Source organism: Triturus cristatus, chromosome 11 (genome assembly GCF_964204655.1).
Source record: "Triturus cristatus chromosome 11, aTriCri1.1, whole genome shotgun sequence".
Lineage (NCBI taxonomy): Eukaryota > Metazoa > Chordata > Amphibia > Caudata > Salamandridae > Triturus > Triturus cristatus.
The window spans coordinates 296,975,545-296,992,686 of NC_140594.1; the positions used below are offsets into that span (position 1 = coordinate 296,975,545).

A 17,142-nucleotide genomic window follows, 5' to 3' on the forward strand; every position below is an offset into this window, starting at 1 on the left:
CCGTGCATGCGACAAGCGAAACCAATGCCTGCACAGTTGAAGCAATGAAGGGGCATGCAAGGCTGGTAATGCCAGGAGTTATGCATGCGACAATCAATACCAGTGTCTGCACACTCCAAGCAATGAAGGGGCATGCAAGGCATGTAATGCTAGGAGCCATGCATGCATTGAGCAATACCAGAGTCTGCACACTGCAAGCAATAAAGGGGACATGCAAGGTACTTAATGCCTGGAGCCATATATGCGACAAGCAATACCAGTGTCTGCACACTACAAGCAATGAAGCAGACATGTCTGCACACTACAAGCAATGAAGCAGACATGCAAGGCATGTAATGCCATGAACAGTACATTTGACAAGCAATACCAGTGTCTGCACACTGCAAGCAATGAATCCGACATGCAAGCCATTTAATGCCAGGAGCCAGGCATGCGACAAGCAATACCAGTGTCTGCACACTGCAAGCAATGAAGCAGACATGTAAGCCATGTAAAGCCAGGAGCCATGCATGCGGCAAGCAATACCAGTGTCTGCAGACTGAAAGCAATGAAGGGGCATGCAAGGCATGTAATGCTAGAAGCCATGCATGCCATGCATGCAGCAAGCAATACCAGTGTCTGCACTCTACAAGCAATGAAGCAGCATGTAAGGCATGTAATGCCAGGAGCTGTGCGTGCGACAAGCAATACCAGTGGCTGCACATGGCAAACAATGAAGGGGACATGCAAGGCATGTAAAGCTGGAAGCCATGCATGTGACAAGCAATACCAGTGTCTGCACACTGCAAGCAATGAAGGGGCATGCAAGGCATGTAATGCCAGGAGCCGTACACATGTCTGCACATTGCATGCAATATGGGGGCAATGCAAGACAAGCGATGCCAGGAGGCTTACAGCACAAACAATGCCAGGAGCCTTGAGAGAAAGCAATGCAAGAGCATGGTACAAAAAGATAAAATGTCAGCAGCCGTGCAGGGAAAGAGATACCATGGATCATGCAGAGTAAATGTCGCCATTGGATGCTCCGAGCAATTGACTGCAGCAGAGGTGAAAGCCAATTGATGTTAAAAGTCAAACAGGGCAAGTGATACACTATCTTTATAGAGCAGGCTGAGAACAGAGTAAGGCAAGCAATGTTTGGAGCTGTCATGCAGGGCAACAGATACTGATAGTCCGGCAACGCAAGCCATGCCAGAAACACTGCAAGGTATGCAATGTCAGGATTTATGAAGGACAAGTGACACCATGAATCATTCAGGGCAACTGAAGCAGGAGCAGCCACGCAGCACGGGGGTGCCTGTTAATGCCACAAGCCGCTGTAGTCCAAGGCAGACAAGAGCTCATGCAGTGCATGCAATGCCAGGACTCACCCACGAAGCAATGGCAGGAGTCGTGTAGCGTAAGAGTTGCCTGGAACCTTAGCACAGCAAGAGATGCTACTAGCTGAGCAGAGTGAGAGGTGTCAAGATGTACACTGGGCAAGCAAACATCAAGCAGTGCCGGAATCCACACGGGAATCAACAAAACAGCTATGGGTGAAATGCTTGAATTCATCTCAGCCACTGGTAATTACATAGCATGCATTCCAGTCCATCATTAATTTGCACACCATGTCACCTCTGATTAGGCCCGCATATGCAAACCAGCTCTGGTTCTTCTCCACTAGGAACAGTCCAGGCTGAACTGCCTAGGCAGGCCCTCTCCTAAACAAAACACAAGCAGCCCAGGACCGGTTTCGCCCTGATTGCAGCTCATCAGTCGGGTGCAGCTTGGTTTCAGTGAGCACAGGACCCAATATGGGCATTGCACTTAAGTAAACAAAACAGAAGTGACTGGAGTGCTTGAATCAATTTCAGTCACTGGTAATTAGAAAAGCAGCATCCCAGCCCTTCATTATTTTGCTCACCATGTCACTTCCGATTAGGCCCAGTTATATAGAAATCAGCATTGATCATGCTGCACAAGGAACATTCCATCCTGACCTGCTAAGCAAGGCCTTGCAGGGCGGGTGATACCAGGAGAATTGCTTTGCAGTCTTCCAAGCCGTGCTAGAACCCATGTAGTGTAATGAATGCAAGCAGCTTCCATTTTGGGAGAATCGCTGCCCTATGATGTATGAACCATGCAAGGCTGGTGAAATCAGGAGCCATGCAAGGCAAGCTGTGCCAAAAGGGCATGCAATGCCAGGTTTGAAAAGGCCAAGAGATGACTGGAGCCACGCAGCGCAAACGCCAGGAGAAGCGCAGGGCAAGCAGAGCACACAGCGGAAGGATCTTTGCAGGGCATACAGTGTCAGGAGCAGTGCTTAAGTTGAGCCGGTGGTTTCCAGTGCTCAGCACCGGCACTTAATTGTCAACACTGGAGCTTGACAGTATACCACAGGGTGGCGCTGTCTGGCTAATTTAGAGATTATTACAACAACAGTTAATTATTAATTCAATAGAAATCAAAAATGACTATTACATGTCGCCCAAGCCACTCTTGTAGCTTTGGGGGCCTGAAATAGTCTGAACTGTCACACTTGCAAGAGTCTGGTGGTTAGTAGTTGTGTTGTTACTATCATTGGCAGCACAGCAGGGGCAATGTGTGGTGCAAGCCGCAGTGGCCCCCTGACAAGAGCCCTGGCACTTATTTTTACAAATTAAGCACTGGTCAGGAACAATGCAGAACATGTTCTCAGGCGCAGTGTAGGGCAAGTGATTCCAGGATGCTTGGAGGGTAAGCAGTGCTGAGAGCATGGGGTGGCGTGATATCAGCACTCAGGTCCTGTAGGCAATGCCATATGAGAGAGCAGGTGATGACAGGATCTGTGCAGGGCAGGCGATGCTGAGAGCCGTGCAGGGGGGTGGTACCCAGACCAATTCAGGGCAGGCAAGGCCACATGGCAGGTGGTACAAGACCAGCACATAGCAAACAATGCCAGGAGCCGTGCAGGGATGTGACCCCATGAGCAATGCAGGGCACGCAATGCCATGTGCCATACAGAGCAGGTGTTGCCATTGAGGGCAAGTGACGTCAGGAATAGCAAGCGATGCAAGAGCTGGCCAGATCAAGATAAGCCAGGGGCCAAGCAAGGCAAGCACCCCAGTAGCAATGCTGAGCAAGCGAAGCCGAAAGATGCGCAGGTCAGTCAGTGCCAGGCACCACGCGGGACACTTGAGGCCAAGACCTGAAGAAGGCAACGAATCCCAGGGCCGTGCCGCCTCGTTATGCTTCGTACAGTCCAAACGATGCTTGTAGTCGTGAAGGGCAAGTAGTGCCAGGATCTTCGAAGGGGTGCAATGCCACGAGCCACAGGGGACAAGTGAGGGCAGGCATGGCAAGTATTAGGATCAGGCATTGAGCAGAGCAAGACATGCCAGAAGGCGACACGCCAGGCAAGCACCTCCAGGAGCCATACAGGTCACCCAGGAGCAATCAATGCCAGGAGCCACAGAGGACAAATGAGGGCAGGCATAGCAAGTAGTGTCAGGTGCTGAGCAGAGCAAGACATGCCAGAAGGTGACACACCAGGCGAGCACCTCCAGGAGCCAAACGGGACACCCAGGAGCATGCAATGCCAACAGCCACAGGGGGCAAGTGAGAGTACACAGAGCAAGGAGTGTCAGGTGCTGGGCACACCAAGACAAGCCAGGCAAGCACCTCCAGGAGCCATACAGGTCACCCAGGAGCAATCAATGCCAGAAGCCACAGAGGACAAGTGAGGGCAGGAATAGTAAGGAGTGTCAGGTGCTGGGCAGAGCAACACACGCCAGAAGGTGGCACCAGGCAAGCACCTCCAGGAGCCATACAGGTCACCCAGGAGCAATCAATGCCAGGAGCCACAGAGGACAAGTGAGGGTAGGAATAGTAAGGAGTGTCAGGTGCTGGGCAGAGCAAGACATGCCAGAAGGTGGCACCAGGCAAGCACCTCCAGGAGCCATACAGGTCACCCAGGAGCAATCAATGCCAGAAGCCACAGAGGACAAGTGAGGGCAGGAATAGTAAGGAGTGTCAGGTGCTGGGCACAGCAAGACATGCCAGGCAAGCACCTCCAGGAGCCATACAGGTCACCCAGGAGCAATCAATGCCAGGAGCCACAGAGGACAAGTGAGGGCAGGAATAGTAAGGAGTGTCAGGTGCTGGGCAGAGCAAGACATGCCAGAAGGTGGCACCAGGCAAGCACCTCCAGGAGCCATACAGGTCACCCAGGAACAATCAATGCCAGGAGCCACAGAGGACAAGTGAGGGCAGGCATAGCAAGGAATGTAAGGTGCTGGGCACAGCAAGACATGCCAGGCAAGCACCTCCAGGAGCCATACATGTCACCCAGGAGCAATCAATGCCAGGAGCCACAGAGGACAGGTGAGGGCAGGAATAGTAAGGAGTGTCAGGTGCTGGGCACAGCAAGACATGCCAGGCAAGCACCTCCAGGAGCCATACAGGTCACCCAGGAGCAATCAATGCCAGGAGCCACAGAGGACAAGTGAGGGCAGGAATAGTAAGGAGTGTCAGGTGCTGGGCACAGCAAGACATGCCAGGCAAGCACCTCCAGGAGCCATACAGGTCACCCAGGAGCAATCAATGCCAGGAGCCACAGAGGACAAGTGAGGGCAGAAATAGTAAGGAGTGTCAGGTGCTGGGCAGAGCAAGACATGCCAGGTAAGCACCTCCAGGAGCCATACAGGTCACCCAGGAGCAATCAATGCCAGGAGCATCAGAGGGCAAGGGCAAGTGAGGGCAGGCATGGCAAGTAGTGTCAGGTGCTGGGCAGAGCAAGACATGCCAAAAGGTGGCACCAGGCAAGCACCTCCAGGAGCCATACAGGTTACGCAGGAGCAATCAATGCCAGGAGCATCAGGGGACAAGTGAGGGCAGGGAGCAAGTAGTGTCAAGCGCTGGGCACAGCACGACATGCCAGACAAGCACCTCCAGGAGCCATACAGGTCACACAGGAGCAATCACTACCAGAAGCCACAGGGGACAAGTGAGGGCAGGGAGCAAGTAGTGTCAGGTGTGGACAGAGCAACACTCGCAAGAAGGTGGCACCAGGCAAGCACCTCCAGGAGCCATACACTTCACCCAGGAGCAATCAATGCCAGGAGCAACAGGGGACAAGTGAGGGCAGGAATAGAAAGTAGTGTCAGGTGCTGGGCACACCAAGACAAGCCAGGCAAGCACCTCCAGGAGCCATACAGGTCACCCAGTACCCAAAGAGGGCAATGGACGCCGAGCACTGCAAGTGATGTCAGAACCTAGTCAGGGACAGCACATGCCAGAAGGAGCCACGCAAGGCGAGCACCTCAGGAGCCATGCAGTGCAATCAGTGCCAAGAGCCACAGGGAGCAAGAGACACCAGGCACTGCAAGTGATGCGAGGAACTAATCAAGGACAGCACATACCAGGAGGAGCCACGCAAGGCGTGCATCCCAGGAGCCATGCAGTGCAATCAGTGCCAAGAGCCACAGGGAGCAAGAGACACCAGGCACTGCAAGTGATGCGAGGAACTAATCAGGGACAGCACATGCCAGGAGGAGCCACGCAAGGCATGCACCCCAGGAGCCCTGCAGTGCAATCAGTGCCAAGAGCCACAGGGAGCAAGAGACACCAGGCACTGCAAGTAATGTTAGAACCTAGTCAGGGACAGCACATGCCAGGAGGAGCCACGCAAGGCGTGCACCCCAGGAGCCATGCAGTGCAATCAGTGCCAAGAGCCACAGGGAGCAAGAGACACCAGGCACTGCAAGTGATGTCAGAACCTAGTCAGGGACAGCACATACCAGGAGGAGCCACGCAAGGCGAGCACCCCAGGAGCCCTGCAGTGCAATCAGTGCCAAGAGCCACAGGGAGCAAGAGACACCAGGCACTGCAAGTGATGCGAGGAACTAATCAGGGACAGCACATGCCAGGAGGAGCCACGCAAGGCGAGCACCCCAGGAGCCCTGCAGTGCAATCAGTGCCAAGAGCCACAGGGAGCAAGAGACACCAGGCACTGCAAGTGATGCGAGGAACTAATCAGGGACAGCACATGCCAGGAGGAGCCACGCAAGGCGAGCACCCCAGGAGCCATGCAGTGCAATCAGTGCCAAGAGCCACAGGGAGCAAGAGACACCAGGCACTGCAAGTGATGCGAGGAACTAATCAAGGACAGCACATACCAGGAGGAGCCACGCAAGGCGTGCATCCCAGGAGCCATGCAGTGCAATCAGTGCCAAGAGCCACAGGGAGCAAGAGCCACCAGGCACTGCAAGTGATGCGAGGAACTAATCAGGGACAGCACATGCCAGGAGGAGCCACGCAAGGCATGCACCCCAGGAGCCCTGCAGTGCAATCAGTGCCAAGAGCCACAGGGAGCAAGAGACACCAGGCACTGCAAGTAATGTCAGAACCTAGTCAGGGACAGCACATGCCAGGAGGAGCCACGCAAGGCGTGCACCCCAGGAGCCATGCAGTGCAATCAGTGCCAAGAGCCACAGGGAGCAAGAGACACCAGGCACTGCAAGTGATGTCAGAACCTAGTCAGGGACAGCACATGCCAGGAGAAGCCACGCAAGGCGTGCACCCCAGGAGCCATGCAGTGCAATCAGTGCCAAGAGCCACAGGGAGCAAGAGACACCAGGCACTGCAAGTGATGTCAGAACCTAGTCAGGGACAGCACATGCCAGGAGGAGCCAGGCAAGGCGTGCGCCCCAGGAGCCATGCAGTGCAATCAGTGCCAAGAGCCACAGGGAGCAAGAGACACCAGGCACTGCAAGTGATGCGAGGAACTAATCAGGGACAGCACATGCCAGGAGGAGCCACGCAAGGCGAGCACCTCAGGAGCCATGCAGTGCAATCAGTGCCAAGAGCCACAGGGAGCAAGAGACACCAGGCACTGCAAGTGATGCGAGGAACTAATCAGGGACAGCACATGCCAGGAGGAGCCACGCAAGGCGAGCACCTCAGGAGCCCTGCAGTGCAATCAGTGCCAAGAGCCACAGGGAGCAAGAGACACCAGGCACTGCAAGTGATGCGAGGAACTAATCAAGACAGCACATGCCAGGAGGAGCCACGCAAGGCGAGCACCACAGGAGCCATGCAGTGAAATCAGTGCCAAGAGCCACAGGGAGCAAGAGACACCAGGCACTGCAAGTGATGCGAGGAACTAATCAGGGACAGCACATGCCAGGAGGAGCCACGCAAGGCGAGCACCCCAGGAGCCATGCAGTGCAATCAGTGCCAAGAGCCACAGGGAGCAAGAGACACCAGGCACTGCAAGTGATGCGAGGAACTAATCAGGGACAGCACATGCCAGGAGGAGCCACGCAAGGCGAGCACCCCAGAAGCCATGCAGTGCAATCAGTGCCAAGAGCCACAGGGAGCAAGAGACACCAGGCACTGCAAGTGATGCGAGGAACTAATCAGGACAGCACATGCCAGGAGGAGCCACGCAAGGCGTGCACCCCAGGAGCCCTGCAGTGCAATCAGTGCCAAGAGCCACAGGGAGTAAGAGACACCAGGCACTGCAAGTGATGTCAGAACCTAGTCAGGGACAGCACATGCCAGGAGGAGCCACGCAAGGCGTGCACCCCAGGAGCCATGCAGTGCAATCAGTGCCAAGAGCCACAGGGAGCAAGAGACACCAGGCACTGCAAGTGATGCGAGGAACTAATTAGGACAGCACATGCCAGGTGGAGCCCGGCAAGGCACGCATCCCCTGGAGCCATGCAGGGCAACCAGGTGCGATCAATGCCAGGAGCCACAGAGGGCAAGGGACGCCAGGCATGACAAGCGGTGCCAGGAGCTGTTCAGGGCAAGACAGGCCAGGAGGAACCGCGCAGGGGAAGTAACCCCAGGAGCCATGATTTTGCCATCAATTGCGAAAGACACAGGACAGTCAATGCCAGGAGCCACAGGGGGCAATGGACGCCAGGAGCCGCGCAAAGGATGGCATGCCAGCGGTGTGGTGTGTGTATGGTGCCACCTGTGCTCTTTTAAAGGCTGTAGTTCTTACCCTCTGCTCTGTCCTGAATGGGCATTTCTCGAGTGCGCCAACGTGCCAATAGCTTTCATTGACGGGCTGTACAAGCTCCAGTCCCCAGGGACAGAATTCTATTTTAGTTAATTGTTTTATCCGTATTTGGTAATTCACTTATCCTGTAACCTTTGATCAACTCATTGCCCTAGTTGCACGTTTAAGCGCCCTCGGGTCTGCATGCAGCGCTATTATGAGTTGATACCACGAATAATAAAAAAAATCGCAAATAGTGACTCCTCTCCCTGGGCAGAAATTTGTAAAAATCAGAGTGGAGCTGTGTCTGCTCTGCAACAGCCAGAAAGCACGATTTCGAATCCTAGCTTTCCACTACGTTGTGAACAACGTTTGATCCTGAGCAAACCACTTTAAGCCTCCCACTCTCACACACATGAACATCATTTCACACACTCGCTCTCTATCTCTCGCGCACACACATTCTCTCTCTTTGTCTCAGCTTTTAGAGCCTTGCAACTCGCTGAACCCCAGAATAAAGCGACATCTAAAAACCTGTGATTTGTTTTGAATCATCCATAACTAAAACAAGATTAAATCGCACTTACACATCCTTGGCGGGCAGGCTCCTTCCTTCCACCACCCTGAAGTACAGAGACGTGTTTTTGGCCATGCTGCTCGATGAGGATAACCACCAAAGTTGTTCTTGTTCCGGTGAACAGGTTCAACGATTGGCATCAAGTCCGGGAGGAGGAGGGTCCTGGGTCCTGGCCGTCAGAGCTGGATGTCCGGCAGCCCGGTGCCCATCCTGGCGTCAGGTCCGGCCGTGCATCGTGCGCCTTGGAGGGAGAGGCCCTGCAGAGACCGCGTTGTGGGCAGCGCTGGGTATGCTAGGAAGCAGCAGGTGGCACCCGAAAGAGGGTTGTTGTCTGGTGACAGACACCGCTCCTGGCCCCGCTTTTCAGAGGCACCCTTGGTATCTACCGCTCCACCTTTGCCCAGGCAGGTAGGAGGCTGGCCGGCGGGAGCCGGTTGTCTCACGGTCGCACTCTGTGGGGTTTTGTTCCTCCGGAGGTGTAGACAGGTGGGCGCAGGGGGCTGTCGTGCCGCTGCAAGGTCTGACGGAGAAGAAGCCACTTTGGTCTCTGACAGCTACAGGTTGTAGCCGAGGAGAGGGAACTGCAGGAGACGCGCGGAAGAAAAAGAGAAGCAGACGGACCTCTGCCGCCCCCTGCTGGTGGCAGGGGGCACTGCTGACACAGAGAAAAGCGGGAGGGACTGGCTTCGTAGCCACAGCGCATCCATCATCCCGCCAGCTAATTTACTTATCTGTGCGTTCGGCTAATTTATGCATCTGTTCACTTAACCTTCCATGTCTATATATTCCTACGTGTTTATTGTCCATACATTAAGTTGTGCATGTAGTATATGTATTTTTGTATTTCTATTTATGTGCAAGGGTTTGTTTCAAGTATTAATTCAATTGCTTTTTAATTAGCTGTACACAATCCCGCCTATGTCCAAAATCCTTCGATTCCAGCGTATCACACTTTCGAACTAAAACATCGGGCTTAAACCAACATTAACGTACTTTTAAATCAACATTAACGTACTTTCCACTTCTCTTTGTTGTCGCGTGTGTCTCCTTTGTGGCTTTGTGGCTCTATGGCCAGAGCTGCTGACTGGGGAGCTGGGTGACCTGGGTTCGAGTATCTGTTCTGGTTTTAGTGATTCTGGACAAATTACTTTTTCTCCCCGTGCCTACCAAGAAATGAGCGTGTCCTTGTGTAACGTAACTGGTGGTCATGTAAAGCGCTCCAATACCTTATGGTCCAGGTCGCGCTATATGGATCTTTAAACAAATAAGGTATTTATTCCCTCATTTTCTCAATTTATATCGAAGGGAAGTTAAATGAATCGTTCCTTTTTCACCTCACCGCTAATTGAAGATTTCGCACGTCAACAGAAATCCCCGGAGAATCTCGGGGGAACATACTTATCCTTAGGGCTACAAGTCATTCCCGTGCACCTTGGCTAGTGGCAGGCTAGAAGGTGCGAGGGTCTCTGTACGAAAACAAGGAGAGATTCTCAACGGACAGCAAAATTCGCGAGATCGAGGTGTAATGGGAATGTTGGGGGGGAGGGGGGTAACTGTTTGCCCTCATGCCAGTGGGAGTGCCTGGTTTATATGTGTGCGCTATATTTCCCGTCTGCACATGGGACAGATATTCACAGGAATGTGCCCGAATCCCAGCTCCTAAGAGCGGGCATGCCAGCTTCTGCCAAGCTACATCCATAGCGGCCTGTTGCTGGGGAAATTCAGACGCACAGGCTCTCGTCACTTCTGACATCAGACCGGGCTTCCCCACCTCCTCTGTGAACCCACCTCACAGCGGGGGCCATCCACCCGCTTCTCTACCGACTCAGCCCTCCCCAGAGGGGATTCGAGTAGAGATCATGACAGCAGGCCCGATGGCAAGTCCAGATTCCAGCAAAGACCGTTTAAGATAACACCCACTTATGTTTGTGCCTCGAGCACACAGCGGAGGGATTCAGAAGCTAAGGGAGGGGGTTGCCGCGACAGAGTTTGCATGCCGCTATCGTGTCCTAAACGGTGATGCTTCGACCACAAACAAAAAGACAACCCTTCTTTCTTCGCCGCATGCTGGAAACAAGCATCGGTGAAACACAACAGGTCTGGCATTGGCCGCCAGCCTCTCGGCTTTGTCGGTTCTCTTTTTGTCATGGTTTTTGCAAAACCTAAACACATATGCATCTGTAAAATAAAAAAATATTCTTTTGACCTCAGAAACGACATAGTCTCGTACTATTCCAAGGCACTGGGAGATCTATTTCGTGAGCGGATGTGCTCCTTGTGAAAGGGCTGGACCCATCACCCAGCGTAAAGTGATGGCTGTAGTAGGTGACCCATTACCCCCCTCCCCCATGTATGCAGTAGTGGGCGAAAGACAAATGTGAATGACGCAATAACAGTCCAGTACTGATGAGGGCTGGCAGAAAGCCCCTGCAAGTAAGGATATTACATGTATCAGTTTAGTAAACTCAAAAGGTCCGAGCTAAAGCCAGCCTTAAAAGTATAGCACGAGCACGAGTTTGGAGTCAGTCGGTTGTATGGAGTGCGGTTACATGTCCGTTTTTTGTGTCTCCTCGCTGCCTGTCATCTTTCACCAACAATAGGTGTTAATACAATGGCTCTCAGTGCCTTGGTCTCTGCCTCTTATAGAACCGGAACCCACAAATCTCCAATTTAGGTCCGGGAATAGGGGGAGAGGGCACAATAATCATAAGGGAACATTCCAGCTAGACCTATCAACATGTATTACAGGGATTAATCCAACATTGTCGCTGACCCAAGATCTTCATTCTCTTATTTATTCTTCATAAACTGCTTGTGATCACATACATTTCATATTTTTTTAACCTAATTTACATCACATTTTTTCCTAATTCTTTTATAGAAACAATACCCGTCACGGCAGATCCTAATCTTCCTGCAGAAGCCACCCCGTATACAGTGGTTTTAGCTAATGTTCCCCCTTGCTCACATAACGACTTCGAGCGCTGGTCCACCCTAAAGAATAAGTCCCTCCATTTTCTAACTACAAAGATTGGTCTGAACAATCATCTTTTCGCAGATTTTAAAATGGTTCGTAGGATTGGATGGGTCGGCCCTTTACCTACATCATTGCGTGGAGATTGTGTTGTTTTAACGTTTAGGTCACCCTCATCAGTACACACAATCTTAGAAAGGGGCATTAATGGACCTGTTAACCCGAATGCCATAAATATACTACCGCTGGGATATTTTTACAGACCATGCAATTTGTTACAACATCAAGCCTATATGCCCGAGGGAGATAATCATAGGGGAAGAAAGTAGTTTAGATACCCCATTCCAACTTATAACCACTTTGATGCATTGAACTCCCTGGAAAATATTGATTGACTGGACCTCGGGAAATTTTCTCGTACCTTCCAGCCATGTAAATAGGAGTAAAGGAGGTACATTAGCAAGGGATAATGATAACCTTTCCCCTAAACCTGTAACTGAAAATACCAGAGGTGAGGCCCGAGGACACATGGACTTGAATATGGAGAGTCAGGTCGATTCTCAGGATACCTTAGACGGCTACATTTTAAATATAGATCTAATTAGCGACCTTTCCAAAAGTAGAGGAGGCGAGGTGCGAGGACTTTTAGCCCCTGAACACAAAGTCACGATCAACTCTGTCGATCTCTACAATGCTCCATATCTATTCAGTCACACGCGGAAGGAATTGGAGGGGAGGTCAACTTACCCAAAAAATTGTACTGATGAGGGCAAATTTCTCTGTTGTAATATTGCATCATGGAACATAGCTGGGACTAGTTCTAAACTAAGTAACCAACTATGCTGGGACTTTATTACCAAGTTCGAAATTCTGTGTCTTCAAGAAACCTGGACCAAGGAAGAGATACATCTGAACAGATTTAGGACCTACCATACCCCGGCAGTTGATGCGCAGAGCGGTAGGGCTAAGGGTGGTCTGTGTACATATGTATCGAATACCCTGGAAATAATGAAAATCACTCTGTTTGCCACTGATGACTACCACCACCTAATTAAAATGGATGTGGACTCTACTTGTTCTATAGTCCTGGTTAACTTTTATAATAACATACCGTCAGGAAAAGCGGGCACTGTCTTGGCAAATATCTCGCAATCACTGCAGTCAGCTAGCAGAAGAAAGATAAAGGATATTATGGTAATTCTGGTAGGGGACTTTAATTGTCCACTATGTCCCAATGCTGGGGATAATCTATGTGGAGCCTTAAGAGAAGACGGGGTAGGCTCGTCACACTTTTGGCATACTGCCTAAGGGGAGCTGTTTAATGATCTTATCCTCAGTCATGATCTAGGATTTGTAAATGAGCTATGTCCATCTCCTGCCCCTCTGCCATGGACGTTTAATGGGAGGGGACTTTGCTCTACGATTGACTACGTACTTAAATCAAGTAATTACGCACGTAGTCCTCGTTCTTTTTATGTTTCTGGAAACCTACTTAGTGATCATTTCCCACTCTGCCTGACGATCATACTGCCATCTAGCAGGAGGATCAGAACCCATAACAACAATGATAAGCTAAACTTTAGCTATCGGGAGCACCATTGGATATTCTCTTCGTTGGGCCTCGGTAGACCAAGAAAAACTGATTAATACAGTGGTAAAGAAATGTAAAATTGATAAAGAGCTCTGCCTGAGTGAAGAAGCTGTTCCTGAAAAGATTTTAGCTTCATTTCTGGGTATAATCACTGTAATAAGTGAGTCCCTCACTAGAAGGAGGAAAAACAACGACCCACAACATGGATGGTTCGACGTAAAATGCACCCAAGCACATTCCCGGTTAAAAAAAGAACTGCAGAAAATTCCTAGAAATGTCCCTGCAATAAGGATAGCCAGAGGGGCATATAAACAGGCATTAAGGGGTAGAAAGGCTACAATGAAGGAGGCTTGGGAGGCCCTTTATCTGGCCTCAGTAACTAAAGATAGTGCGGCATTTTGGAGGGCAATTAGGGCCCCCTTTTTTGGTCTCGCTGAGCCCAGCGCATGCGCTGGCTCATAGAGACATTTTGTATGTGAGTTTTCAAAGTGCTGCTGGCTGGCCTATCGCTTGCGTTCACACGACCGTGCACGCGCGAACCGCTAGCCTTCAGCAGCACTTTGAAAACTCGTGCGTCATCGCGATCACTTTCGCTTTTAGAGCGATCGCGATGACGTGTGATTTACAATTACGCAGCGAATCAGGCTCAAAGAATCTTCTTATGCTAAGGCAGGGTAACATTTTACCACGAGTTCACAAAGGTAAACATATTGCAGTAAGAAGCCTCTGGCAAAACTGTTCAAGTGAACACTGTAAATTATGTGTGAAAAGGTTTCAGCATTCATTCAGCTCCCAGCCAGCCAAATGTCCCCCTTCTGTCCTCCCCTTGCCCCGCTCTGCCCTTGCACTGTTCTCTGTGACACTGCAGATCAATCTGCTCCCCCCCATCTATCTCCATACGCTGTCCAGCTGCCGCTGCCTCGTGAGCAGACCCTCGGAGCCCGACCCCCGTCCCCATTACTTTCGCTTTACGTCTCCTTTTGAGCTTGCTCTTTTGCCCCTGCTGCACTAGATCTGACATTTTGTCTTCCAGAGTGGGCAGGGTTGTTCATGAAAATGAACAGCAGGCACACATTAATAGGAGTAGGGTGATAGGTGCAACTGGCTGTCGTGGTGACATGTTATGTCATGTCCTACAGTTGTTGTATTATATAGGCCTGTGCTATTTTTTGTTACACTGGTGTAATGGAATTCAGATATAGCTCCCCACTATATTTACACTACACGATCCTGTATCATCTCCCGTTACCTCCGGTATAGTCCTCCGTTACCCCCAGGCTAGGTTTGCATTACATGAAGACCAGTACGTATTAACACAGTCTCTAATTCCTACTAAGGATGGTTCTGTCGTTTCGTTATTTAGTTCGGGGCATTTTAAAGGGTGTTCTAAATTCTGCACACACGTGTCCTGAGTGGCTAGGTAACTAACCACTGAATGAAAAATGTTCAAACACTGTCAGTGTAGAGAGCAGATAAGTCTACTGAAAGGGAATGGTCCATACAGGCACACCTAGATTTTTTGGCCTAGTTTCATCTGTCAGTACCTGTGTACCGACACACCGTGGAAAGTGTGCCACGATGGCTGTGTTTTACCAGGGAGGTCCTGAACCTTCATTTCATCGGCAACTGGTACTCTTCCTCTCTGGGTCTTATCTGCCACTTATCTCTGCTCAGACTGCTGTTGGTGCATACTTTTGTGTATCACACCAGCTGGAATTTCGAGACTCCTATTACAGTGAAAGCTTTCCTCACATACTAACCAAATACAATACAGTCAGCAACAGTGTACTTTCCCCTCCTGTACAGAACAGTGTCAGCATGGACAGCACATGTGCAAGCTTCCCTCTTGCCAGAACTACAACAGCACAGGCACCTTCCCTACAAAGTACATTACCAGCATGATCAGCGCAAGCTTCCCAGATACAGTCTATATGAAGGACAGCAGCGCAAGCTTCAGAGATACCAAGTCTATATGAAGGTCAGCGCTAGCTTCCCAGATACAGAGTCTATATGACCGACAGCAGAAGTGCAAGCTTCTATTACAGAACGTACAGGCACAGTGTGTTGCAAGATTCCATTGCGAAGAGAGCAAGTACAGTACAGTCAGCAGTAGTACAAGCTTCCTCATACTCCCACAGAACTAATAAAGTACATGCAAGTACTGAGCAAGCTTATGTCTTACATGAAAACGGTACTATGCATGTAAGACCAATTTATTCTGGTCCCACACGGATGAATGTTTTGTTCCCCTGCAGTATTGCTTTCTCACGGGTATAGAACAATATCTTCATAGCAGTAACATTAATAACTTGGCATAAAGTAAAGGAATACGACCCTTGCAAAGTTGGAAGATGTTTCAAATACAGCTGTGGATTTTAACAGAACATTTCATATGTGGCCTTTTCTCGAGCTGCCAAGGCAGCTACTTGGCATTCATTCTAGCAATTAATGTAACTTACCACTGATGTTCCTGGTTTACAGTACTGTTGCATCCCAAGTGGATCGCCAGCTACTCACTGTTGGGAGTTGACTTTCAGAGGATAGCCGGGTTGATCAGTGTAGCTTTATTCTAAGATGTGGGGTGGGGTTAGACACCTAGAAACAGTATAACACAGCCAATAACTTGTCTTAAATTCAATGGACAGACAATTCTCACCTTTCTATTTTAAACAAGCATTGGCATAGCCAATAGGTCTCACCTTTGGGACCTTATAAGTATTTAGTTATGCAGCACAATATCATTGGTACAACAGCATCAACTGTTGCATGGCTAAACACTTATAAGGTCCCAAAGGCAAGACCTATTGGCTATGCTAATGCTTGTTAACTTGTGAGATGGGCCCGACAATTGAGATAGCTGAGATTTTAAAACCCACTGTTTTGCACAATCAGATGGTTTTAACTACTTTTAACATTCAACCTTATTTAACCTATGCACAAGGCGTTTATGACAGGTTCTTATTGATTAGTTTTAGGCTAGGAGTCTTTCACCGACTAGTCACTTTTCCTACAACTAATGACTGGTCTCATAATCTCCAAGCCTGCCCATGTGATAATCCTTCCCCACAGTCCACGATTCATGTTACCCTCTTCAGTAAATTTTAAACGGCTGTAAGGGCTCTGTATTTACTGCCTATCCTTAAACACCAGGGGTTACGCCAATGCCGACCAGCCTTATTGGCTTTACAATTTTTAGACAACGAACATATGGTTTTCAGGATATTGACTTTCCTGAAAAAACTCTTGTTCTACAGGAAGCAATTGTCCATGATTTGATATACTGTGTCAAGAGCTTTTCTTAGTTTACTACTGTTTTAACCTTTTAATGCTGGAGTTTAAACTAATATACGTGTGAATTTTTTTTCGAATGAATTACAGTATTGTATTTTTATTGTGCCTTTATGATTGTCTGTATAAACAATCAAATAAAGCTTTCTTGACTTGACTTGACTTGTGTCTCCTCGCTGCCTGTCATCTTTAACCAACAATAGGTGTTAATACAATGGCTCTCAGTGCCTTGGTCTCTGCCTCTTATAGAACCGGAACCCACAAGTCTCCAATTTAGGTCCGGGAATAGGGGGAAAGGGCACAATAATCATAAGGGAACATTCCAGCTAGATCTATCAACATGTATTACAGGGATTAATCCAACATTGTCACTGACCCAAGATCTTCATTCTGATATTTATTCTTCATAAACGGCTTGTGATCACATACATTTAATATTTTTTTAACCATATTCCATCACGTTTTTTTCCTAATTCTTTTGTAGAAAAAATATCCATATTGCAATTCTTTGTCCTGTTAGAAAAATTGCATACAATAACACATAAATTACCAAAAACTACATCACAAGGTTAAAATACATTAACTCATAAAACTACCCTGCATCCCACTTGTAATGTGCTGTAACTCATTCACACTCACACAATACACTGACACGTACTCCTAGCATACATTTCTCATAACCCCAGTAGAATCCTAAATAGCCCAACAATGAGCCCACTTCTTTTAGTCTTCCATTGCTGTGT

At 49.5% G+C, this 17,142-nt stretch overlaps 1 protein-coding gene across 1 annotated transcript in view; it reads right to left on the minus strand.

Moving 5' to 3' along the window:
* The window catches only part of RASAL1 (RAS protein activator like 1), a 765,452-nt gene extending 756,357 nt beyond the window's left edge, over nucleotides 1-9,095 (minus strand). Inside the window, exon 1 of the mRNA XM_085633253.1 lies at nucleotides 8,557-9,095. Coding sequence (XP_085489379.1) covers nucleotides 8,557-8,621 — 65 coding nt within the window. The 5' untranslated portion in view covers nucleotides 8,622-9,095. The remainder of the gene's footprint in view (nucleotides 1-8,556) is intronic.
* Between the last annotated feature and the right edge of the window lie 8,047 nt (nucleotides 9,096-17,142).